The sequence below is a fragment of the Thamnophis elegans genome, chromosome Z (genome assembly GCF_009769535.1).
Source record: "Thamnophis elegans isolate rThaEle1 chromosome Z, rThaEle1.pri, whole genome shotgun sequence".
NCBI lineage: Eukaryota > Metazoa > Chordata > Lepidosauria > Squamata > Colubridae > Thamnophis > Thamnophis elegans.
Window position 1 is genome coordinate 44,465,453 of NC_045558.1, and position 24,974 is coordinate 44,490,426.

Consider the following 24,974-nt stretch of genomic DNA (forward strand, 5'->3'; position numbering starts at 1 on the left):
AAAAGGTTGCATGACAAATATTATAAACTTTCAACATAGAAGGTTTTGAAATGGTGGCCATAATGTAAAATTACAACATGGATACCTCAGTATTTTTCTGCATAAGAAAGCAAGCTATTCTTATGAATTACAAATGAAAAGAATTGGTTTCTTGGCAACATTTCAAAATGTATTTATCATATTGAGTATTTGTTATAAATGCTACAAATACACATAGCTCATTGTTTGCCTAGGAAAAGTAGTTAGGCCTATCTATGTATTACTTAATACTTTAACTGTTATAACTTCTACATTATAAACTATTAATTGACCAGTACAATATCACTTCACATTTTTCTCTCCCCCCCCCCCTCCCTTTCTCTCTTCCAAATAGAATGCAGTAGTTTCATTCAAAGAGTTGTGTGGGCTTGCTCCTGTAGCAAATCTTATACAATGTATTCTGGCAGTGTCTAGCCGCTTAGTGAAATCTGATAATACAACCTTGGTTGTGATAAATCTCAATGATCAGTATCCCACAATGGAATTGCAAGGGATTGTTCCAGAAGTTTTAAAAAAAATTATCACAGCATATGAAACAGTAAGTAATCTACCATTTTTTTCTCAGTTTGAAAGAGTTATATTTGTATATCTATATATATATGTAGACTTAAATATATAAGTCTACTGTTCTGTAATTCTTCTTCAACCCCCATCTGCTGTTTGGAAAATTACCTCTGTGAACACGGAGGAATTATTTCTGGAGATTAATTAAGGCACAAAATTTCTCTTTGGTGCTCTCTATGATTATTTGGATTCTTGCTGAACATGTCTAGGTGTTTGAGATTAGTATAGTAATCTCAAGTAAACCTGTTATTGTAATTAAACAAACTTTATTGGATACATGCTTACATATATCTTACCTGCGCATTGGCTGTTGATTTGGTTTAGTAATTTTGCTCCACTTATACTCATGTAATACTGATTATAATTTTGTAGTTCAATAAACAAATGGAAAATTAATTTGTTTTTTAGACTTTAATGTGTTATGATAAGTTCTGAACTAAAAATCACATTCTATATTGAAATTTGTAGCTAAAATTCAGTTTCATTTCTAGTAACTTTTTACAGATTAGAATATATTTTCCATGTTTAAAAAATATTTTAAAATCTATATTCATTCTATATTAATAGAATAGAATTTCCACAAAAATGACTTTTTAAAATGGTTGAGTTTTTTAATGTAAACATTTCATACTTACTAAAATCATTGCTGAAATAAGTGTGGCCTTAAGTGTAAGAAAAGTGCTGTAAATGTGATTGAGTCTAAATAGAATTGTTATTTAGTAAATCAGAAAGAAACAGCACCAATTACAATTTCTCAAGTTTTGCTTCCTTCTCGGTTTGTGACACACAACTGCCATTTCTTGTTAAAAGTAAAATTTACAGAATAATTCCATTAACCACTGAACAAGTTATAAGCACTAAAGATGGCATAAAGATCTTTTTCCAACTTTTCAGATGTGTAGATACGTAGGCTCTGGGTAATTAAGAAAGATTCTGTACTGTACTTCAATATGTTGTAAATCTTGGAAACTTTAAGATGTGTGGACTTCGACCCCCAGAATTCCCCATTTGATCTGATGCCCATTTTCTGTAAAGATATAGGAATAACTACCAGCATTCATGACTATAAACTTAATAGTAGAACCTTAAATTAAAATTTTAAAGTATTTTGCTTAGAATATTTGTTTTTGGGGGAGAGTAGAAATTTAAACCATAAATTATGAAACTTTTTTGCTTCCCATCTCGTCCAACAACTCTGGGTGCGTACAACATAAAAATATTAGAATATGATAAAATCATCAATCATAAAAAACAACAATCTACAGCAGATAAAATCATTAACCACAAGATGGCAAGGAGGGAATTGGACTTTGGGAGAGGGGTAGTTAAGTTTTAATTAGTCAACTACCTCCAGTATGAAGCTCCCTGTTGGGTCCCCAAGCCAACCAGGTCTTAAGCCAGGTCTTAAGGCATTTACAAAATTTTTAGTATTTTTTTTTAGTATTTTATTAGGATTTATAGGCCGCCCTTTTCCCTGAGGGGACTCAGGGCGGCTTACAATCATTAGGGAGGGGGTGCAATTCAAAATAAACAATATGTGAGCAAAATAAAATAATAAAAACACAACTTGCATTCAACATTCAACACTCGGGTGGGGCAAATTAGAGGCTTATCCCCAGGCCTGTTGGGATAGCCAGGTCTTGAGGGCTGCGCGGAAGGCCTGGACGGTGGTGAGGGTGCGTATCTCGACGGGGAGATCATTCCACAGGGTCGGAGCTGCAACAGAAAAGGCTCTCCTCCGTGTAGTCGCCAGTCGACATTGACTGGCGGATGGGATTCGGAGGAGGCCCAGTCTGTGCGATCTTATCGGCCGGAGGGAGGTAATCGGCAGAAGGCGGTCTCTCAAGTACTCAGATCCACTACCTTGAAGGGCTTTAAAGATGGTCAACAGCACCCTGAAGCGCACCCGGAGATCAACAGGTAGCCAGTGCAGCTCGCGGAGGATGGGTGTTATGTGGGCGAACCGAGGTGCGCCCACTATCACTCGCGCGGCCGCATTCTGAACTAACTGCAGTCGCCGGATGCACTTCAGGGGCAGCCCCATGTAGAGCACATTGCAGTATTCCAGCCTAGAGATCACAAGGGCTCGAGTGACTGTTGTGAGAGCCTCCCGATTCAGGTAGGGTCGTAACTGGCGGACCAGGCGAACCTGGGCAAATGCCCCCCTGGTCACAGCCACAAATGTCAGAATAGGAGCCAACCTCATCTCAGGGGATAAGGTGTATCAGAGTTCTGAAGCCATGATAGAAAAGACTCTTCTTCAGTTACTGTGAGCCAAAATTCCATGACTAATGGGATCTGGCGTAGAACCCTCTGCCAACGTGGCTAGGGTGGGCCAATTCCATCAGGGTGAGAGAGTTCCTCAAGTTGCCTGACCCATGCCATGCAGAGATTTGAAGTTGATAACACCTTGAATTGCACCTGAAAGCAAACTGGTAACTAGTGTAGTTCATAAAGCAGTGGCATAATGTGGAACACAAAGAAATATTAAACATTTTTTAATCAAAGTACCACACTAAAAATGAAAGCAAATAATTGCAAGGGATAAAGTGAGCATTAGACTTACCACATCTTTAAAGGGGGAGTAAGTAGAAAACTCAATTTCAGAAATCTTTTAAGACTTTTAAGTAAACAATAAAATAAAAATCATGTAACAATGATAACTTTAAAAAATACTACAGGCAGTTATGCAATAATAGAATGGAAATATATGTTGAATTGTAGATGAAAGGTGGATGAAAGATTATTACTGCTAGTTTCAAATGAACATTTTAGTTAATTAAAATATCTCTAGATGGTATGGAATTACATTGCATTATATTACTTAATTTTTCTACAGGGAGTTATAGAATTTGTCTTACAAATTTTGTATATATTATTGAAACAAACAATTGGATTTACATTGGGGTATTTTATTTATTTGTTAGATTGCTATCCTATCTTCAAATAGAATTGCATATGTAGTGTTCACTACTGTTTGTCTTACCACTACAACCCTATGAGATAGATAGAGACAAGGTGTAGAGCAGGGATGTCAAACTCAATTTCATTGACGGCTGCATCAGGATTGTGGTTTACTTTGCGGGGGGTGGCTGGGTGGACGTGGCTTTGTTAGGTGTGTCCATGGTAGGCATGGCCAGCTCCCACTGCTGCTGTGCTCACTTTCCTTGGCCAGGTTGCTCATGGTGTGTGTGTGAAGGCAATGTGCGGGTCAGAGGGAAGCTCACTCCATCTCCTTATGAGATCCTCCAAAAGGATCCTCAGTGATAGGATGGGAGAGGTCAGAAGGAGGAGTCAAAGTGGATGGCAAAAGGCAGCAGAGCTGCTGGTGGCCAAGTGCTAAGGCATGATTTACCTCAGACCCTCACTCTCTCTCATAATTTCTTTCCTTCCCTTCTTTTTCCTTCCTTGCTTTGTTCCCCTCTTTTTTTCTTTTTCTTTCCTGCCCTTCTTGGATGCTCAAATGCAAAAGGGCAAACATTTCTCGATGCATCCTCATCTTATGATCAAATGCCACTTTTGCTAGTAGTTTGTGGCCAGTTATAGGCTCAGCTCATTCCATGCTTTCATTTTGTGGGAGCCTCCACAGACAACAGTACAGCAAAATGATGGCTCTGATAGTTGATCAGAGCTCCCCTGTTTTTTATGTGCAACAGCTTTAGTGTTTAAGAACAGAGGTAAGTTACTTACTTTTCTATTAATACATAATCCTTACAAGGGCTCTCCTGCAGGGACTCTGCCATGGTCTAATTCAGACTGTAAATATAGCAAAGGAAAATATTTATCTCCACTTGCTTTGTCCTGTTTGCAACAAACAAGGAGGGGATAGTTTCCTAAAAACTTAACAATTCAAGAATACCAATGTGCCATTTGTTAACTGCAAATGATGTATCTCAGGGTGAGGAAGGCCATTGGGAGGGGTTAGTGATAGAACAGGTCCTCAAGACCTCCTCGACCCACTAAAATGCCTCCTGTTTCCCCCTCCCTTCCTGCCACAAGAACTCACTTACCTTGCAAAAATCTGTCTCCTCTTCTTGTTTCTCTGCTTTTGAGGAAGGGAGAAGAGAGTTGACTTGGAAATGCTTTTGTGCTAAGAATGGACACTATTGGTATTCAGGCACCCATCCTCTTCTGCAGAGAGTCAGGGACCCAGAAACTTACATTCTCAAGGTAAAAAGTGTTTGTCTCCTGCCCCCCCCCCCCAAAAAAAAACCTCCCTATTTTCCATTTAATCACTTAATGAGACCTCATTGTCCCACGGAGCATTCTTTCATGCCAATGGGGTGAGAAAGAGCAAGAGGGCAACAATGCACTCTGTGTGTGTGTATGTGTGTGTGTGTGTGTGTTAGAGAGAGAGGGAGAGAGAGAGATCTCCATGCCATGGCACCCAAACTGCAGGCAGTGGCACAGGTGGCAGGAACTACCTGAGCAGCAAGGTGATGGGGAAGGGAGCACGAAGCAAGGTGGTGGGGGTTGCGGATCTTCCCCCACACCCTGCACCAGCTTACCTGAGTGTCCCACTAGCCAGGCACTGAAGAAAGGCTGGCACACGCAAGCGAGCAGCGCACCAGAGCCACAGATGGCATTGTTTGAACACTGAACGAAGTCCAGCCCACCGGAGTTTGTTGTGCCGGGGCAGGAATGAGACCCTGCCTAATGGAGCCAGCTTCCACTTGGGTGGGGAAGGTGACAACGAGGAGAAAAACAGTGAGGCTTTGTGCCAGCCGGCTGGCCAAGCAGGAAGCAGTCAGGTGGGCTGCGTGACTGGCAGGTTGGGAAGGGGGCAGTCATGGCTGCAAAGTGACTGCCATTGCCATCAGCTTGAATGCCCCAATTGAAACTGGAGTTTGCCGAACCATGGAAGAGAGGCCCTGCTGACCTGCAGAGCTTGCCACTGCTTAAGTGGGGAGGACAAGGAGAAAAGCGGCTGCTCTGGTGGTTCCTGCCGCCTTTGCCAGCAGCTTGAGTACCTCAGCTGAACTGACTGATCTCTCTCTTTCCCCCTCTCCCTCATACACACAGAGAAACAGAAGTTGTAGAACTCTTTCTCTCTGTGTCTCACTGCGGCTACAGTTGTGGTGCTTCAGTGCCTGGCTGGCGGGGCACTCAGATAAGTGGGTATGGGGGCAGCTCTGAACCCCATTGCCTTGCTTTATGGCTGCTGCACAGTGCGTTGCTCAGCCTCCTGCTAGGTTACGTCAGCGAGCAAGGAGATGAAGTGGAGAAGAATAAAGCAAGGTGGAGGACGAAGCAAGGCAGGGGGCGCAGAGCTGCCCCACTACGCCCCGGCTTACACAAGGGCCCTTCAAGCAGGCAAGCCAAACCCTCATCCCTGCCACCCCAGGGCAGCTACATCTCTTCACTAACCTTTCCAGCTCCTTTCGCCGCCACCATGTGCAAAGCAACTACAAGTAGTCTTTGGGACTACGGTAAAAAAAATAGTTCAGACCTTCCAACTACTCACGAAAAAAATGGATCTTACGAGATTGAAAGGTCTGAACTATTTTTTTACCATAGTCCCATAGACTATGTTAGTTACTATGCATATGACGAAGGAGAACTAGGACTGTAGGCATGTGTGCCGGGATGGCGTGGGCCGTACCAAAGTGATGCGGGCCAGACCCTTATACCAGGATGGCTACATGGGCCGGATTCAGCCTCATCACAGGTCTTGACACCCCTGGTTTAGAGGGAAAAAAGCATTCTTAAAGAATGAAGATTTATATTTCTAAAATGCATATATGGTTTATAGATGAAAATTTTGGAATGAGGTAACAATCAAGTGTAAATAATCCATTTATAAACAATGTGCAATTGAGAATATATCTTACTCAAAATATGCATGCAATTTTGTGCTTGGTTTTTAGTAATAAAAAGTTCAGACTGATTTTGGTTACTGATCATGTTATCTTGAGGTCTTTTTAGATAAGAAAGTGAGATATAATTAAACTACAAATAGTCTTTGAATTACAAATGTTTGTTTAACAACAATTCAAAGTTATAATCATCTCAGAAAAAGTTATTTATGACCTGTAATTCATACGATTGTTTTATCACCCAGCAATTCGGGCACTGCATTTCATTCATTTTATGCATGCATAGTCCACATGATTGGGATTTGTGACCTTTTATTTGCCAATTTCCATCAAAAGCGCCCATGAGAAAGCTGGATTTGCTTTAATCCTGCAATTTGCTTAACATTTCTGTGGTTTGCTTAACAACTGCTATAAAAATTGTCAGAAATTTATTATGATTTATTGCCACAATGACATATAATAGAAATTCCAATTTTCCTGTACGCTGCTTGTAGAGTCCAAGCATGGGTTAAACTCAGCCAATCTGCCCAGGACTGAATTGAAACTTTAGCCATGCCTCTGATGTTGCCTTGACTGCCAGTTTTTTCAATTCAGTCAAAGCCCAGTGGTGCGTTTTCATTTTATAGGCAGATTGCTTGAACTCTCTTTTTTGTTTTTTTACTGTAAACTTTTATCTTTTTTTCTTCCCCCAGAGAGCAGGCTTGGTGAGTTTTTTTCCTTGTTTATTGTTCTTCCTTATCTCCCCGCTACGGTTTCAAGTGTCCTGAGGTTGCTTGGGCTCCTGCCACTGTCCGGCAGGCTATTAGAGGCAAGGAGCGCGCAGGCAGTCTGCAGAGCCCCGCACGATAGCTGCAGCTCCGCTGCATTCAGAATCAATTGTTTTTGAGGCGGCAGCCTCAGCCGGTGGCAATTCGGAGCCTCTCGCAACTAGCATTGGAGCTTCTTTGAGTTCCTGGACTGCCGGCGGCCATTTTGGAGCCTCTCTTTTTTCCTGGTGGCCATTTTGAATCTTGAATTTGGTGTCGTGGACATTTTGAAGCATTTTTTGGCACAAAGGAGATTCGGAATCATTTTTTCTTGCAGCGGCAGCCATTTTTTTCTTATTGTTTGGCACGCTTTTGCAATAAATAGCCTGCTCTGCGCATATTACATCAGGGAGTCTTCCTGTCCGGATCCTTTCGGCTGGTCTGCTCCTTAGCCTGGACTAATAGATCAAGCGGCAAAAGGGGGGATTAGCCTCTCTTATCATACCCCCTCAGATCTTCATCTGCACTGGTGCTGGGAGCAGTTCCGCTCGCATTGGTTTTTTTTTTTTCTTACCTTTGGTCTTCAGTCTATCGACCTTGCTCCAAACCTGTGGTCTCAGTGTCTCCATTGTGGGAGCACTTCAGCCTCTTGTTTGCTGTGGTAGCAGGTGGTGAGTGCTTCAGTCCCCAGTCTACCCAATCATTCGCAGGACCCCATCTGAGAGAGAGATGGCTGAACAAGATCCCGGGGTCTCTGAGCAGCCGGGCCTCTCTACCAGGCAGGTTGGCAGGGCAGCTAGGGAGGCCCTTAAGGCCACCTAGCAATCTCCAAGGCAAGGCAGGAAGCAGGCCCTGGCCCAAGACAGGGATGCTTTAAGGTGCTAGAAAAACAAATTTCCAGGGCCCACAGTCAAGCCACAGGCCTCTCCCAGGAGCCAGCCAGCGAGGTCTCTCTGGTAGATCAGGCCAGGCATGCTTCTTCTATTTCAGACAGTGAGGATGAGGAACAGGAGTTTTCCCCTGTGACTTCCTTGGTCACAGTCAGTTCCCCCGGGGCCTTGGTGATTGAGCATGCTGACCTTTTTGGTTGCCATTTAGAGGTGGAGGAGGAGGTCATTCCTGCGGGTCCCTTAGCCCCTGAACAGGCCTTACCCCCACCGCCAAAGAGGGCCCGAGATATCCACAGAGATGCAGGAGATCATTGCCAGGGACATCTCTCAAAGCATTGAGGCTGGCATGCAGCGTAAGGCCAAGCAAGCACAGAGACCTCGGCCTAACCCGGGTCCACCTGACCTGTGAAGGGCAGACCAGTCTCAGAGGCCAACGTCTCCCCATTCCTTGCTGGAGAGGGGGGAATTGGATTGGGAAGAGGACATTCTTCCAGGTCAGGAATACAAGTTTTCAGGGGATAAGGGAACAGTCCCTGACAAGCCCGTGTTTGCCGACATGTTGAAACATGCCAATTTCAAGACTATTTTGGGTAAGGCTAAAGCCTCGACTCGGTTTGGTTTTTTGGCCCCTGAATAGACAGTCTCAGATTCCACAGACTCAGTGAGGCCTTTTTGAGGAGCAGTTCAACCGCATGAAATAGTACCCGTTCCAAAATTGTTCCTAAATGTAGCGCAGAAGCAGTGGGTGCAGCCTGGCATCCTTGCCACCCCCAGTGATAGTGATGGGAAGCTGTACACTGTGGTTGCTAGTTTGAAGGACTTATTGAAGTTGCCTCCGGTGGCCGCGCTCATGTCCTCTTTTGTCCTTCCCCCTGATCTCCTTGAAAGGCTCAAGGCGGAGGACAAGAGGGCGGAGAAGGCCTTCCACAAAACGCGATTAAGACGTCCGCCTCAACTTCCTTTCTCTCCAGAACCTCTCTTCTCTGGCTGAGGCAGTTACTCACCAAACTTCCGGCTGGGGACATCAAGCTTAGACAGGAAGTCAACAAGATCATTGTGGCTAAGGAATACACAGCTGATGCCACGTTGAATGCCACAAAGTTTGGATCTAGGGCCTTGGCCTCCAATGTCACCACCCATCACCTCCTTTGGCTTAGACACTAGAATGTGGACATGAGGTTCAAGTGGAAGCTCACTTCTGCCCCCTTCAAGGGGGACAAGCTCTTTGGTGAGGCCTTGGGCCCTGTCCTTGTAGAGAACAACAAGAAAAAGGTCATGCCTTTGGTCATTAAGAAGTCAGAGCGTAAGGGTTCCAATTTTTATAGGAGGCAGTCCTTTCATTCCTCAGAACAACCTTTTACCTCAGGCTCCCACCACCCCTATTCCCAGGGTACGGATAGGGCCCACAACCATCGGTCCTCTCGGGACAGAGGCCATCAACAGATCTACAAGTGCATGACCCGTCAAAAGCGCGGAGGACAAAATCGCGCTCGACGAAAGCGCGCATGTAACGTCATCACAGCGCGACGAAAAAAATTAAAAATTGAAATAAAATTAAAATTAAAGCAAGCCGATTCACATAAAGGTAAGGGTTAGGGTTAGGGTTAGGGTTAGGTTAAGGGTTAGGGTTAGGTTTAGAGCGTTAGCGTTAGGTTTAGGGTTACGTTAAGGGTTAGCGTTAGGTTTAGCGTTACGTTAACGATTAGGTTTAGGGTTAGATTAAGGGTTAGGTTTAGGGTTAGGTTTAGGGTTAGGTTTGGGGGGTTAGGGTAAGGTTTTAGCTTTATTTTTACATTTTTTGATCACAGCACGATGTTTTCGTCGCGCTGTGATGACGTCAAATGCGCGCTTTCGTCGAGCGCGATTTTGTCCTCCGCGATTTTGTGGTGGAACCCTACAAGTGCCCATTTCACGGGGGGGTTGGGTTCCAGATCTTTCCGGCGTTATAAGTGACCATCAACGGACGGCTCCCATTGGAGGGCGTCTTCAACTGTTCCACGCCTAGTGGGAGAGAATCATGTCAGGCCAATGGGTCCTGCAAATGATCTGCCTGAGGCTGACTCTAGAATTCATTTTGCCCCCTCCGGGTCATTTCATCCAGTGCACAAGCCCCACCCACCCAGTCAAGAAGGCTCTCATGGAACAGGAGATCCTTCATGTGTGGGAAATCAGGGACATAGAACCGGTTCCGCCCGATCAGGAGGGTACAGGGTTATTCCATCCTGTTACTTGTCCCAAAGAACTCCAGGGGGGAGGGGCATTTTGGATGTAAAAAAGCTAAACTACCACCTAGCATACAATAGGTTCAAAATGCAGACCCTCCAATCAGTTCTAGGCTGCATCAGGCCAGGAGATCTAGTAACTTCCATAGATCTCAAGGAGGCATGCCGGCACATCCCAATTTGCAGGGCTCACTGCAAGTTTTTGAGGTTCTTTTACGCAGGCCAGCTCTCCAGTACAGGGTGCTGCCGTTTGGCCTGTCATCGGCACCAAGAGAGTTCCTCAGAACCCATCTGGCGAGACTACAAGCCTGCTGTAATTGGTGTGAACAAAATAACTGTTTGCCAGGCTGCTCCAATAGTACAGTCAATTTTATACCTTGCTCTCCATCATACTCGTTTATCTTTTCCCCTACCTGAAAATATGGGTCTAAGCAAAGCTTCAGGCTTTAGCCATCCATAGTTATTTGGAAGTAAATCTGAAGTAATGTTTTGGTTTTCGGTATTTGAATTTTCTATTAAGATAAAAAGAATTTTTATAACATTTAGCTGGGTAAGACAGACAGTTTGTCATATTGTATCTGGACATATTAATATCAGTGGGGATTCTGATACATATCCTTATCACTATCTAATGTTGTTAATAACTAGTCTTGTGGAACTCTCTCTGTCTCGGTAGTTTATTTTAACTGCAATCAAAGACTAATCTCTAGTTTTCCCGATCTTGTCCTTATTTTTCCCTTGCATATATAATATGTAAGACAATTTTAACAGAAAAGACGGGGACAATGAAGAAATTAATTGAAATGGAAAACAATCGGAATCAAAATTGGTTTGAATTAGGATTGAAATCACAAAGAATTCAATAGGATATAAAAATAAAAAGCTTTTTCTTTTTTCTTTAAATTCTTCAAAATATTATTCAACCCAGACATAAAGAAGAGATGACTTAAATAAGATTAAAAAAGAAACCAATAACCTTGAAAGCTTTTTATTTATTTTCAATTATGATTTGTTGTTATTGATTGAACTTTGCTTTCTATCCATACAACTTTCAAGATGACTTGCAGCAATAAAGGAATTTCACTGGCAGTTTTTATTTTTTTATATTTAAAGTTAAAATCAAGGCAAAATTAAAATGGATTTGTTACAATCAAATCTATTCTGCATAAGCCTGGTGACAGAAGCAATAATGTAGTTGAATTCAGGTCCTTTTTCTAAGGTAAATGAACTTACATAACAAAAACTACATTAAGAGTATGTTGAGACAAAAGAAAGTCAGTTTTGAACATTAGATTTAACTACTAAAATATCATGGCATACATTTTGATGCCAAAGAAATGTATAGGAACTATTGTAAAAGAGATGAATATCTTTAAATGCCAGTATTTTATGAATTTTTCAAAACTTGTTCTTTTACATAAGAAGAATATATCTGTCAGATTCCTCCTTTAAGTGGGAGAAATAAAATCTGTGGCATGTTTAAAATACCAGAGATACTGGTACTCAAGATAATTTTTTGAGTAAGACAATTCTACCAAAATTAACAGAAGGTGGAAAAGGTCAATTTTAAATAATTTGCTATAGCAGTTAAATAGTTTAGGAAAATCTTTGAACTATCACAGTATACCACCGATCATATTTTTTGATATAAATAATGGATTCATGTTGTAAATCACTGCAGGGAAATGCGCCATCATATAAAAATTGGCATTATAAAGAAAGTCTATCCTTGAATTATTAAAGTCCATGTCATGCTTGCACAGGAAACTTTCATAATGGCATGTCATACATGTGTTGCACAATTAATGTGGAAAGATTAATGTGCAGTTCTTTTTCTTAAGAAAAAACAGTGGACTAAAAAGACTGGCTATTAACTTTTGGTCATTGTCTAGAAGTCCTAAAAAGCAATCATTTTAGGAGTAGGTTTCTGTTCAATGCCAAAAACTCAAAAGAGAACTGAACCCCATAAGATAAGAGCATAGCCGTTACGGGCAATTAATTTCTTTTATTTATTTATTTCTTTTCTGTGCTGCTTTCTAGCATTTTGTATCTTTATTCTGGCAAATATTCTGATTATCTAATCTGTTTACATGGCTCATCATATTGCATGGATGCCCTGTTCCTTCAATTAGTTAATTTCTCCAAATACCTCCTTTGCTGACTTTATTTATGATTTTTAAAAATCTATTCTTGATTACTCAAGTGTTTTGATTGTACTAGCATCAAACATTCCAAATGCTTGATTCCTGATATTAAGGGGAAACTGAAATAATTAATTTGAAAGCTTGGTTTTGGGGAAGAAGAAAATCCTCTTCTTTTCCATCCAAAATCCAGGTAAAAAGAGTATTTTCCTGTGCGCTGCATGGAGATACCAAGCATGGGTTAAATTCAGTCTATCTGCCCAAGGAGCTGAGTTGATTTTCTTAGACATGTGTCCTGCTTCTCATTGAGATCCAGTTTAAAAACTCAGTCTAACCCAGTAAGGATCGTTTTTGGGAAGCTCCTCAGTTCTTGAGCAAATAGACTGGGACTCTCCATATAATTAGCAAAGGTTTTTTTTTTGTCTAGTTATTTACCTTACTATTTTAGTTAGCTAGCTTCTTAGAAAAAGTTTCGTTTTTTTTTCCCGTCAGAGAAGGCTGTCAGGACTTGGAGCCTTCCCGCAATGCTTGCAGTGAAAGTTTCCACAGGGGGTTCGCCCAGCGGCTGCTGGCGAGCACTGGAGGAGCTAGGAGGCTTCCTTCTCCCGCAATTGTCAAAAGACTGTTCCTCGAGCACTGGAGGCCACATGGAGGGTCCCCTGCACCCGACAGTCCCTTGATTGTCCCGATGTGTGCAGCAGCCATTTTGGTTGCCATTTTTTTTGGCATGTTTTCTTTCCGGGACCGGATCTTGCTGCTGCAGCCTTCTCCACTGCAGATCACCACTGGAGGGTGTTGGGCTTTGTTCAGGACACTGGCAAGGCCTCCCCAACCATCACCAAGACTAAGCAGCAGGCGGCTTCAGAGTTTTTGGCCCATGGGTCATACTCCAAGGAGTCGGATCTATGGGTACAGTGGGGTTAGTCAGTCTGTGCCATGTGCTCTTCTACCACTATAACTAACACCTCCTCACTGCCCTGTACCAGCATCTGCTCAACGACTGCAGAGAGGCACATAGGTTCATCAACTACGGCAGATTGAGGCTTAGTGGAGGAGGGAGAGCAGACAGGGCCTCCCACAAAGCGGAGCAGGCCAGATCCCCCTTGCAAGGAGGCAAGGAGGGCACCAAGGGGAAAGATCCCCAGGGTATCAAGGAGGCTCAGGGTCCATCCAAGGAGGAGCAGAGGAGACAAAAGGCCTTGGACAAGGCCTTCGATAAAGGCTGGCCATCTCTGCTCAGCAGGCCCAACACCCTAGTACCTCTCAAGTCCAGGATAGTCTCCTGTTGAGGTTTCTGAGTATCCCCCCCAACCTTCCTACCCAGGGACCCCATACCTTCCCTTGGGGGGGAGGAGTCACTGGACCTATCTCTAGATGCCTCGTGAGATTCCCCTTCCCCAAGCTCCTCCATACATAGGATTTGGAGCCTTTTGATTACTCCCTCCCAGAAGAGGAGTGGCCTGTGTTGTCGACACACAAACAGGGGTGCACAGGCAAGGGCCAGACATAGGGAAGATCAGGGCCCAGACTTATCAGCAAAAATGTGCCAAGTCATTGCCCAGGCGATATCCAAGGGCATTGCTGAAGGCATTCAGCATAGAGCGCGATGCCCATGCAGGCCACTGCAGGCTTGCCAGACTCAAGTCCCCGAGAACAGGGAGCAACCCAAGGATCAAGGTCTCCTGGTACATCCATAGCCATGGAAGAATCCGTTTGGGAGGAGGAGGCCTTGGAGGACCAGGATTTATCGGAGGATGAGGACCTCCTTCCTGACAAGCGTGCATTTGCAGGTTTGTTCAAGCCCTCTCTTTTCAAATCCATCTTGCACTAGGCCAGGGCCTCTACCTGCCCAGGGAACTCAGGGGAACACTGGGTCCTAGCATCCCAGGGAAGGTCTCTTCCAAGAAAAGGCCACTATTCAAGATCTGGTTCCTGTTCCTTAGATAATTATCCTTAGATAATTATCTAATCTTTAGATAAGGTCCTGATCAAGATGAAGGACAAGCGTAAGGTCCTGCCATTTACCCACAGGAGGCCCAAACAGAAAAGCTCCAACTTCTCCCAAAGGTAGCCTTTTTGGGCACCGGACCCTCCGGCCAGTGGGTCCTCCTATCAGAGATCCTACCCCCAGGTAGGATCATCAAATGATCATGCCCAGGATAGGTTGTCAATCAGGGATTGGGGTAGGCAGCAGCCAGCCAATCATCAGCACTTGCGGGGGCAATAATCGACCTTATCGAAGGAATAAATGCCCACTGTTGCATTCCTCCCATTGGTGGGCGTCTGCAGCTATACGGTAGCCAATGGGAGCAGATCATCACCACGGACTTGTGGGTCCTCAACACGGTCAGGCAGGGACTGACTCTAGATCCTACTAGACCCAAACGCCATAAACATTCCTGTAGAGCAGGAAAGGAGGGGATTCTACTTAATCCTATTTCTTGTCTCAAAGAGCTCAGGGGGGAGTGGAGGGCCATCTTAGATCTAAAAAACCTCAATCTACATCTGACCTACAAACACTTCAAAATGCAATCCCTCCAGACGATCCTGGACTGCATCAGACAGAGAGATCTGTTGACATCAATAAATCTGAAAGAAGCGTACCTGCATGTCCCCATCCGCTGGTCACACAGGAGGTACCTCAGATTCCATTATGACAGCAAGCACTACCAGTACAAGACTCTTCCATTTGGTCTCTCCTCCACACCCAGGACCTTCAGAAAGCTTCGAGCTGCCATAGCAGCCCACCTTCATGTTCATCCAATCAGACTCCAATGTTATCTGGACAACATACTTATTCACTCATTGTCCACAGTCCAGGCTCACCGAGACTTCCAAATCACCTTACAATGCCATGGGTTCTCGGTGAACCGAGAAAAGAGCCACCTGGAGCCAACCACCAAGATCCTCCATCTCGGCCCAGTCATTGACATGGAGAGTTGCAGAGTTTTTCTCTCACCAGACCACTTGCACAGCCTCAGGGCCCTGATACAACAAGCCTGAACCTCAATATCACTTCCCATAGCGACTCTTTTTCAACTATTGAGGAAAATGATATTGTGCATCCAAATGGTCCCCTGGGCATGGCTACATGCAAGGGAACTTCAGTGGTTCCTCCTACTCATCTAGCGGTGGTACGTCAGTAACTCCATGAGGAAAGTCAAGCTTCCCCCCGAAAGTCCTAAGGTCCCTCAGGTGGTGGCAGCCCCAAGCCATTATGAAAGGCTGTCTCTTCAGGGAACCCAACCTCCTTGTCATTACATCAGGTGCCAGCCTGTATGGCTGGGGTGCCCATCTACAGGCACAAGTAACACAAGTTAAGTGGTCATTGGAGGAACTCGGCCACAACATCAACTGGCTGGAGTTGAGGGCTACCAGTCTCACCCTCTGCCACTTCAGGAGGGACATTGTGGGCCAACATGTCTTGTTGCTCATAGACAACATTGCGACAAAAGCCCACATCAACCACCAGGGCGGAACTCGTTCCAAGGCTCACATGGCAGAGGCAGAGTCACTCAAGAGGTGGGCAGAACATCATCTGGTGTCAATAAAGGCGGATCACATCTCAGAAGTGGACAACATGACAGCAGATTCGTTGACCTGGACAACCATAGACAACTCGGAGTGGCATCTACATCCGACCATTTTCCGCCAGATGACATGGAGGTTCAGCCTTCCAGCAGTCAACCTCTTTGCCAGTCCAGATAACGCTCAGCTCCAAAGGTTCTTCTCCTGCTACCACTCTCCACGGGCGGAGGGACTGACACCCTGCGATGCCACTGTTTCCTGGGCTTTCTTTATGCCTTCTTACCCCTCCCTCTCATTCCTCAGGTTCTCCAAAAGCTCCTGACAGATGGTGCGGAACTACTGCTGGTGGCAACTCACTGGCCTAGGAGCTCTTGGTACATGGATATTGTCAGTATCTCTGTGAGCAGGCCTTGGAGAATACCTCAGGACCAGATCTCTCTCAGTTAGGGGACCATCATTCATCCAGACTCCCAATGGCTCCAATTGGCCATCTGGCACTTGAGGGGTATTTCCTGAGGAAGAACAGCTTCTCTGGCAAGGTCATCCGAACCATCCAAGTGTCCAGGAACCCCTCGACTATTCGAATATATAATGCTACTTGGGTCACTTTCTCTTCCTGGTGCCAGATGACTAACATCGAGGCCACCTCAGTGCCCATTCCACATCTTTTGGACTTCTTACAAGAGGGTCTGAACAAGGTATTAGCTCCCAATACCCTTCTGCATCCTGTCGCAGCCCTGCCACCATCTTGTCAAGAGACTCCTCTAGTTCCCTTGCCCAGAATGTTCAGGTTCGGAGGTTTCTAACGGGCGCCTCTAATCTCCATCTACCTGTCTTCCATCGATACCTTACTTGGGATATTACCATTGTATTACAGGCCCTGACTTCGGCTCCCTTCAAGCCTTCAGCTAGCCTTCGACACCTGACATTAAAGACTGCCTTCTTCATTACCATTACATCTGCAAGGAGAATATCGGAGCTTGCAGAACTGTCGGTCAGATAAGATTTGTGCCTCCTCCACACTGATCGGGTCATCCTTCATTTAGACCCCACATTTCTTCCAAAAATCAACTCCTATTTTCATAACGTGCAGGAGGAGGTAATCCTTTCAATTTTTTGCTCTCATCCGTAGAGAAAGGTCTTGGCATAAATTAGATGTCTGTCGCACAGTATGCAGCTGCATCAAATGAACGGCCTCCTTCCAGCGATCAGTGTTTTTCTTTGTATCATTTCAACCAGAATCCATGAGCTGAAAGGTGTCTTTCTCTATCATCGGGTGTTAGTTGCGCACCTGTATCAACCTGGCCTATGAACATCGGGCAAGGGCAGCTCCTGCTCATATAATGGCACATTCCACCAGGAGCACTGCAACTACAGCTGCCTGGACAAAGTAAGTGTCCATCAAAGAAATATGCAGGGCGGCGACATGGTCGTCCCCAACTCCCTTTTATAGGATTGATTCTTTGCTGCAGCCAAGGGTTCGTTTGGGAGAAGGGTATTACAAAGGGTAGTTGCCAAGCCACAAACCCTGGACAGACCTTCCCACCCCGGTGCATCATAGCTTGGATATGTCTCATGCTTGAACTCTCCAAGCAACACACAGGAGAATTATTGTTGGCTTACCTGAACGGTTGTTCTCTCGGTACTGTGGGAGAGTCCAACCCCACCCAGGGTTCTGCAACACAGTCCAGAGTTCGACAAGCTACTGGAAGTCACACCATTACACATCCTCTACAGGATCACACCTTCATTTTTAAACTAGACCTCAATTAGGAGCAGGAAACGTATCTAAGAAAATCAACTCAGACAGATAGACAGAATTTAACCCATGCTTATACTCTTCCGCAGCGCCTAGAGAATGATTGTTCAAGTAAGCCAACGTCATTCTCCACTCAAGAACAGTCTTCTTAAATGGGATATTTTTCTAATGTGCAGAAAGTTATACCCGCACAGCTAAAACCCAGTTTTGAAATTCCAATTGTTGATATCAAAAAATACATACACCTTGAGAGTTTTTTTTGTGAAAGATATAACCTGCGTATACTGACAGTTAAGATAACTTTGATAGAGTGAAAATGAATAGAAAATTAATTCCAAGGGCACAACATTCAGAAAAAAAGCACTTTTATTTTGCTCCAGTAGCCTCGAAAATGAGTCTGTGAAAAATATGTACATACAACATTTTAAGAGAAAAATGCCGACAGTTATTTTAAGTAGTTCAGTTTGGGTTATTTTAGAAAATGTGGTTGTAATTTATTTTCAGATTTGAAGTTCAAAATATTAGTAGTAACTTTGATAACGATTATTACTACAGTGAATCTTTAGAGCTGATTCACAAAACTAGTTGTTAACTCTGATGGTTCAATAGGTCTATGTTAAAATTGATTACATATAGGATTCTTTCGATACTTACTTTTCTTTCATTCATTAAATGTTTTAAAACATTTCAAAAACTTTTCTGTGTTTTTGTTGCTTCCTGAATTTTTTAATTGAATCTGTGGCAGTGATATAAGGGGCATAACTCAATGTTTTACACAAGCAGATATACTAAAAAATAAATAACTATAGATAATTAAAAATAAAACAACACTTTTTGTTATGATATTAATTATGATAGAATCATATGGATTTTCAATTTTTGGGACATAGAAATGAATATATGAATGTTTTAAACAAAAAAGCACATCAACATTTTTTAGATTTAAGATAAATGGGGCAAAAAGAATCAAATTATATAAAATTAGCTACTTCAAAGAATTTTAAAAAATCAAATTCATCCTTTCCTCCTCTCCTTAATCTATGTAAACCTGTTTAAGGTGCAGTCGTTTTTCAATGGCATATACAGTATCATTATATATACCAACATTTAATATTTGCATCTTTAGCTGTACATATGCTAGAAATCTGTTGCCAATCAAGGCAGATGGCTGGTTTTAATGGGTTAATGTCAATTTTTATATTTACACTTCAGTTTTGACAAACTCTAACTTTGTTTTTTGCAGATGATTAATATGATAAAGATTCTGACAGAAAATGCAGATACTGTATATGATAAAATAGTCCAGTGCCAAAAAGCAGGTAAGGATATTATTTTGCATTGCATGCAATTATTCTGCTACATATTTTATTTATTTTTATTTTGTTAAATTTATTAGCCACCCTTCTCTCTGTGGGGCTACCCTGGGTGGTTTATATATTCTATTATGTTATATATTCTACTAAGCTGAAGAACTGTACAGTGTAAAGAATTTGTATACACTGCACAATGTATCATGACTTTTTCAACTATGAATTTGGTTCATATGAAAGAATGATTTGTATGGAATATTGTAGCAATACACTCATTTGTTAGATTATTTAATGTTGAAACTCTTGGAACAATCCAGATTCATTCTTTTATATTAATCCTTTAACATTATGTAACATTTCTCCACCATATTTGCTGTCATATATGGTCATACAGATAGTCCTCAGATTACAACAGTTCATTTAGTGACTATTCAAATTTTCAATGGTATTGAAAAAAGTGACTTATAACAGTTTTCATATTTACAACATTTGCAGCATCGCCATGGTTACATGATCAAAATTTAGCCACTTGGCAATTGACAGTTTTATTTATGATGTTGCAGTGACCTGGAGTCATGTGAAACTTCTGACAAGCAGACTCAGTGAAGAAGCCAGATACACTTAATTGTGTTATTAACTTAGAAACTGCAGTGATTCACTTAACATTTGTGACAAAAAAGGTTGTACAATGTGGCAAAACTCAATTAACAACTGTCTCACTTAGCAACCAAAATGTTGGGTTCAATTGTGATTGCAAGTGAAGGACTACCTGTAGTTTATCTTTAAGTTATTGTCTTATTACTGCTATTGATAAATTTATAGAAAAGAAAAGGATATTGTTTTCTTTGAAATATTGATTTGTGATACACAATTAAGAAATTGCATAAGATATAGATAATAGTCATTAATGTGTAAGAAACAATGATGAACGGTTCATTCAGGAAAAAAGCAATTGGCAGTATGACTTTGAAGTTTGTTAGATTTCATTTTAACCATTTGCTTTTGTTTTTCCTTTTTTTCTTATAAGAAATAATTTTAAGAAGGTGAGAACATTTTAGGGCCTAGCTTAATATGCAACCCAGATTTACAGTAAGTCACTGTACAATTACACAAACTTGGGGGGGGGACAACAATTGTGTAAACTATCAAGGCATTTTGCTGTTTGTGTTGTAGTAGGATTTTCTGCTATAGAAATAATGCTAATATTTGAATAACCTTTTGTTGTATGAGAAAGACAGTAGATGATACTCTGAAATAGTTGTTGGATAAACACTACTAATATACACATCATATTTCTTTAAGAAAGTATCTCTTCACTCTTTGGCTATTTTTGTATGCAGAACATTACAGTGAGTAACAGCATAAATTACCAGTTTTGTAGCTCATATAGAATTCCACTAATAAGAAACAATAAGTAAAATGGCAATTATTTTTCAATGTTTATAATCAGGAAAATGCATTTTCTTTGGATCATTGGTTAAATTTTGTTGTATGGACATGTTTTCTATGTTCCATTGTGTCCCTTCAATGAAAAAATATTTTTTCAAACTTTTTCTGGCATAGCTGAGAATATGTATGTAATTATACAAAATTACAGAAAAAATGAGTCATATATAAAGACATTAGGTCTTTGCCAGCTACATTATGAAAAGGCATTTTCAATAGTGCATAGTAAAAAATTCACACATTTGTAATACTCATGTTTCCTCTTTAAGCACATATGTTGTGACTCATCTGTTTCAAGTTATGTAATAACTTTGGAATTTGTTTAAACATTTATACTGCATTCTTAATGATGGTTTATTCTATTTGGTATCTGAAACCAAAATATTGTATCTAAATTAGACCTTAATACTAAATTTTGTTTGGAAGGGAACTTCAAATCGGATTATTAAATTATAGTCTTCATTTACACTTGTTCTGACTATAATATAACATTTTTCTTTTGTAAAAACAGCAAGAAAGCAAACGTGTTCTCTTCATATGTAATTTTTGTAATTTTTGCTCTTTGCCATTAATTGCTTCAGGTTGGTGTGTTTGTGCCATTGAACCAAGTAGTAAAAACATACTGGAATCTTAAATATTTCTACATATTGTTTATTATGCCAGACATCCTTCCCATTTTAAATAAATGGTTAGTTTTACATAATAATTATGCCTTGGAGTTATGATAAAAGCACATTAAAATAATCAATGAATTGATTTTAGAAGTATCATGAAATCCTCTAGAAAGAACCTTTGTAGTTATTTATCTCACTTTGCATATTTTGCCACAGTAAATACAAGGGGAACTCTGAGAGTTGTACATCTCCTTGTAGTATAATAGCTGTGCCCAAGGTCCCCTTAAGAACCATTGAGTACTTCTTTGTAAAGGTAATTACAGATATGCTACTTTGAAATGAATCATATTTCATTAGCAAACAATTAGCCAAACAACTTACTTTTGATTGATTGATTGATAGATTAATTGATTGATTGGTTCTGAACTATGTCTTAGAAATCAATTATCAGAGCAGTTAAACAATAATAAAATACTACAATACAGAATAAATACTACAGTAAAATAAATATAACTAAATATGTAACTATCTAGATAAAATAGAAGAAATATAGAAACCTGACACAGCAAATTATATAGAAGTGTTCCACAAATAGGATGTCACAAATAAAAAAGTAAATAACATGAAGCTTGATACTCTTTCAGCAACTATTATTAAAAATAAACATGTTTTTCAATTGTACCAGATTTTATAAGATTTAAATTTAGTTGATAAAATATAAATTAGGTATTCCTTTGTTATTTTCACTTTCTCTTGTGCAGATAGTCCTTGACTTATAACAGTTCATTTAGTGACTGTTCAAAATTAAAATATCACTGAAAAAAGTAACTTACGACCATTGTAGGATCTCCGTAATCAAAATTCAAATGTTGGCAACTGTGCCATATTTATGACTTGCAGTGTCCCAGGTTCATGTGATAACCTTTTGTGATTTTCTGATAAGGAAAATCAATGGGTTAACCAGATTCAAGTAACAACTGTATCATTAACTTAACAACTGCAGTGATTCACTTAACCACTATGGCAAGAAAGATCATGGGGCAAAACACTTAATAAATGTCTTGTTTAGCAACATAAATGTTGGGCTCTGTTGTGGTTGCATGTCGAGATGTATTTATTTCTTAACAGGCTACATTTTAGCATGCATGATTACACACATGTAATTTTACTAGTTTTTTTAAGAATTATGTAATACCAAATTTAATTTAACCCAAACATTTAACTCTGCAACAGTATATTTAATCTAATACAGATTATAACTCTGTATTGTATAGTAAGAATTTCTGTGTTTTTGCTAGCAGTCGACACATATATGTCAGTGAAAAAGAGGCAAATGAATGCTATTTTCATTTTCCATATTTGAAGGATTAATTCACACATATCAATCGCTGCTGAGCTTACTTTTGTTATCACTCAAAACCTCCATTCAGTAGCTACAGCTAAATGACAACAGTTTTTTGTAAAGGCTCTGGTTAACTGTTTGCTGGACAAAAGGCTGCCCAACCTTTCTATGCATATAGTAAAGATTGTCCCCAGAAATACATGTGACCTGCATGCGTGTGCCCATCTGCCTATTTCTGAATGTACATGAAATCGCATAACAATGAATAGTTTCTATAGAAAACACATTTTATTGTGTATTAAAAGTTATATTTCATTTGGCGGTATTACTATTTTTTAATTTAATATATCCTTTTTTTAGATAAAAAAGATTGCTAAGGCTATAGGATGATTCTATGCTGTGGTTAAGACATGATTTTCATTAATAAACTGATCTATGGTAGTATTGTAAAAGATGGAGACTTATTTAGTTTTTCTCTCTTGATGCTCTCAACTTATAAAATCCAAATATATATGAGCTCTGTACATAGTCTGGTGCTGAAATGGAAAGCATATTCACTATCATTTTGCTTTGCACAAGCAAATTTTTTTAAAGATTTGTATCAATTGTTTTCTTTAGTAATATAAGCAACATTGATTGGCATTTCAAAATATAGCATGATAAAATCAAATCACATTTTACTTTTTTGTCATAGAAGAATGGATAAGGGGGCAAGTTGGATGTATTATTATTCTGTATTACTTTGTTATTGCTACCATATACTCAATACGTTGAGAATTCTGTCTTCCATCAACATAGCCTATACAAATAAAACATTCTTAGCTGAAACTCAGTTACTTTTTTCAGTATGTATTAAGCAATCTATCTTCTTTGTTCTTAGAAGGGCAACTCAGGCAGAGAATTGTGTGTATTTTTTCTGCAGGTGAAGAGACTACTGTATGATTTCAGACACAAATTCAATATTTCAAGCTGACTTGGAGTTCTTGAGACTCCAAGAATAGTTCTTTATCATACTGGGCAGCTAGAACTAGATCCACATACTGGGCTAAATTTGGCTAAGAAGTTAACAGGGGCTGAGGTCTCCAGTTAAGTGATATGGGGCCCTGTGGCTACTACCAATACAGAGCCACTAATTTCAATGCAAAGACGCAATGCCTTAAATGCAATTAAAGATAAAATATTATCATTTTACTTTAAAAGTAGTCTTGTCGGAGAGCCTCCTGGAGAGAACTGTATACACCCTCTCCTCATTTAATCTGTAATACCTTCCAGGGACTTTGATGTTAAGCAAAATAATTGCTAAGCAAACATATGACAGAGGGAGACATTATGAAGTCACTAGTTGCTGCTGGGCAAAGATATTGGTTAAACAAACCATCTCTTCCAGAGCTGCTTTCCTCTGCAGTGGAATGCTTTCCTAAACAGTGCTAACTGAAAATTCACAAGCTGAGGTCTGCGATCTTAATTGATTAGAACCCTCCTACTACTCATCTTGCTATCAGAAACTGATTAGAACTGCCCAATGCTTTTCTTCTCAGGCCAAGACATTTTGTTGTAAATACTGCAATGTTCCAAAAATGATTTTGCAAATGGTCACTGATTGAGGTAGTAGTCAACCAAGGATTAACTGAATATGAATTCTTTTGCGGTGTTTCTAGTTTCTGAACTAAGAAAACATGCTGAGATCCCTTTATATATAAAACATTAAAAACAAATTATTTTAGTATATTTAGAATAATAGCATAATTTGATTTTATTCCTGTTTTTAATATATTTTCTAATTTTGATAAGCCATCGATTGATAGGAAATTAATAAGTGTGTTTCCTTTTTAGCACAAAAAAAATCTTATAGTAAAAGCATTGAAAGTTGAATAAGAAGGTTTAAATATGTCTTATTCCCCAGCAATGGAGTTCCATGAGAACTTACAAAATATAGGAGCAAAGGAAGGATTGAAAGAGAGAAAACTACAAAAAGCAGTGGAGAGTTTTACCTGGAATATTACCATTTTAAAGGTAACATTTGTTTATTGAAGTTTTTTTCTATCATAAATTATTCCCTTTAATTTGTTACTAAAATAAAAGAATAGCATGTCAAATATTCTATCGAGATAATTTGATGTTTCAAAAGAACAATTGATGCAGAAATTTACAGAATATTACTATTATGTAAATAACAGTAGGTGTGGTATGTGTAGTAGCATCAATTGAATATTTTTTGAATATTTGAGGTGACTTTTGAAAATATTTTGAGGAAGAAAAGGATTGAGATAAAGGAAATAATGACTTGAGCATAATTAACATAATGGGAAAGTATCTGCCTGTTTAAGTGATATATTCCTGCAAGGAGGGATGAGCAGCAATTCTCCTCAGTCATGCATTTCTGAAAGGTGGCTATCTTGGCCCAACCCATCTTGCAGGGCTGTGAAAGAAAATAGGAAGGGGAAGAAGTATTATGCATCTTTGCTGCCTTGTGTTATTTATAAAGTAATAAATATGGGATTAAAAAGAAAATAAATAAATAAAAATACAAAGTGATTTCAATAGGGAGCCCTTTATA

The 24,974-nt window shown here is 40.5% G+C and overlaps 1 protein-coding gene across 2 annotated transcripts in view; it reads left to right on the top strand.

The window, feature by feature from the left end:
* Positions 1 to 24,974, top strand: part of PLCL2 (phospholipase C like 2) — a 99,759-nt gene that overhangs the window by 69,458 nt on the left and 5,327 nt on the right. The window contains exons 5-7 of one of the 2 annotated variants that reach the window (XM_032237320.1): positions 374 to 577; positions 18,949 to 19,024; positions 24,321 to 24,430. In XM_032237320.1, the coding sequence (XP_032093211.1) occupies positions 374 to 577; positions 18,949 to 19,024; positions 24,321 to 24,430 (390 nt within the window). The remainder of the gene's footprint in view (positions 1 to 373; positions 578 to 18,948; positions 19,025 to 24,320; positions 24,431 to 24,974) is intronic. The other variant, XM_032237321.1, reaches the window with a different exon arrangement.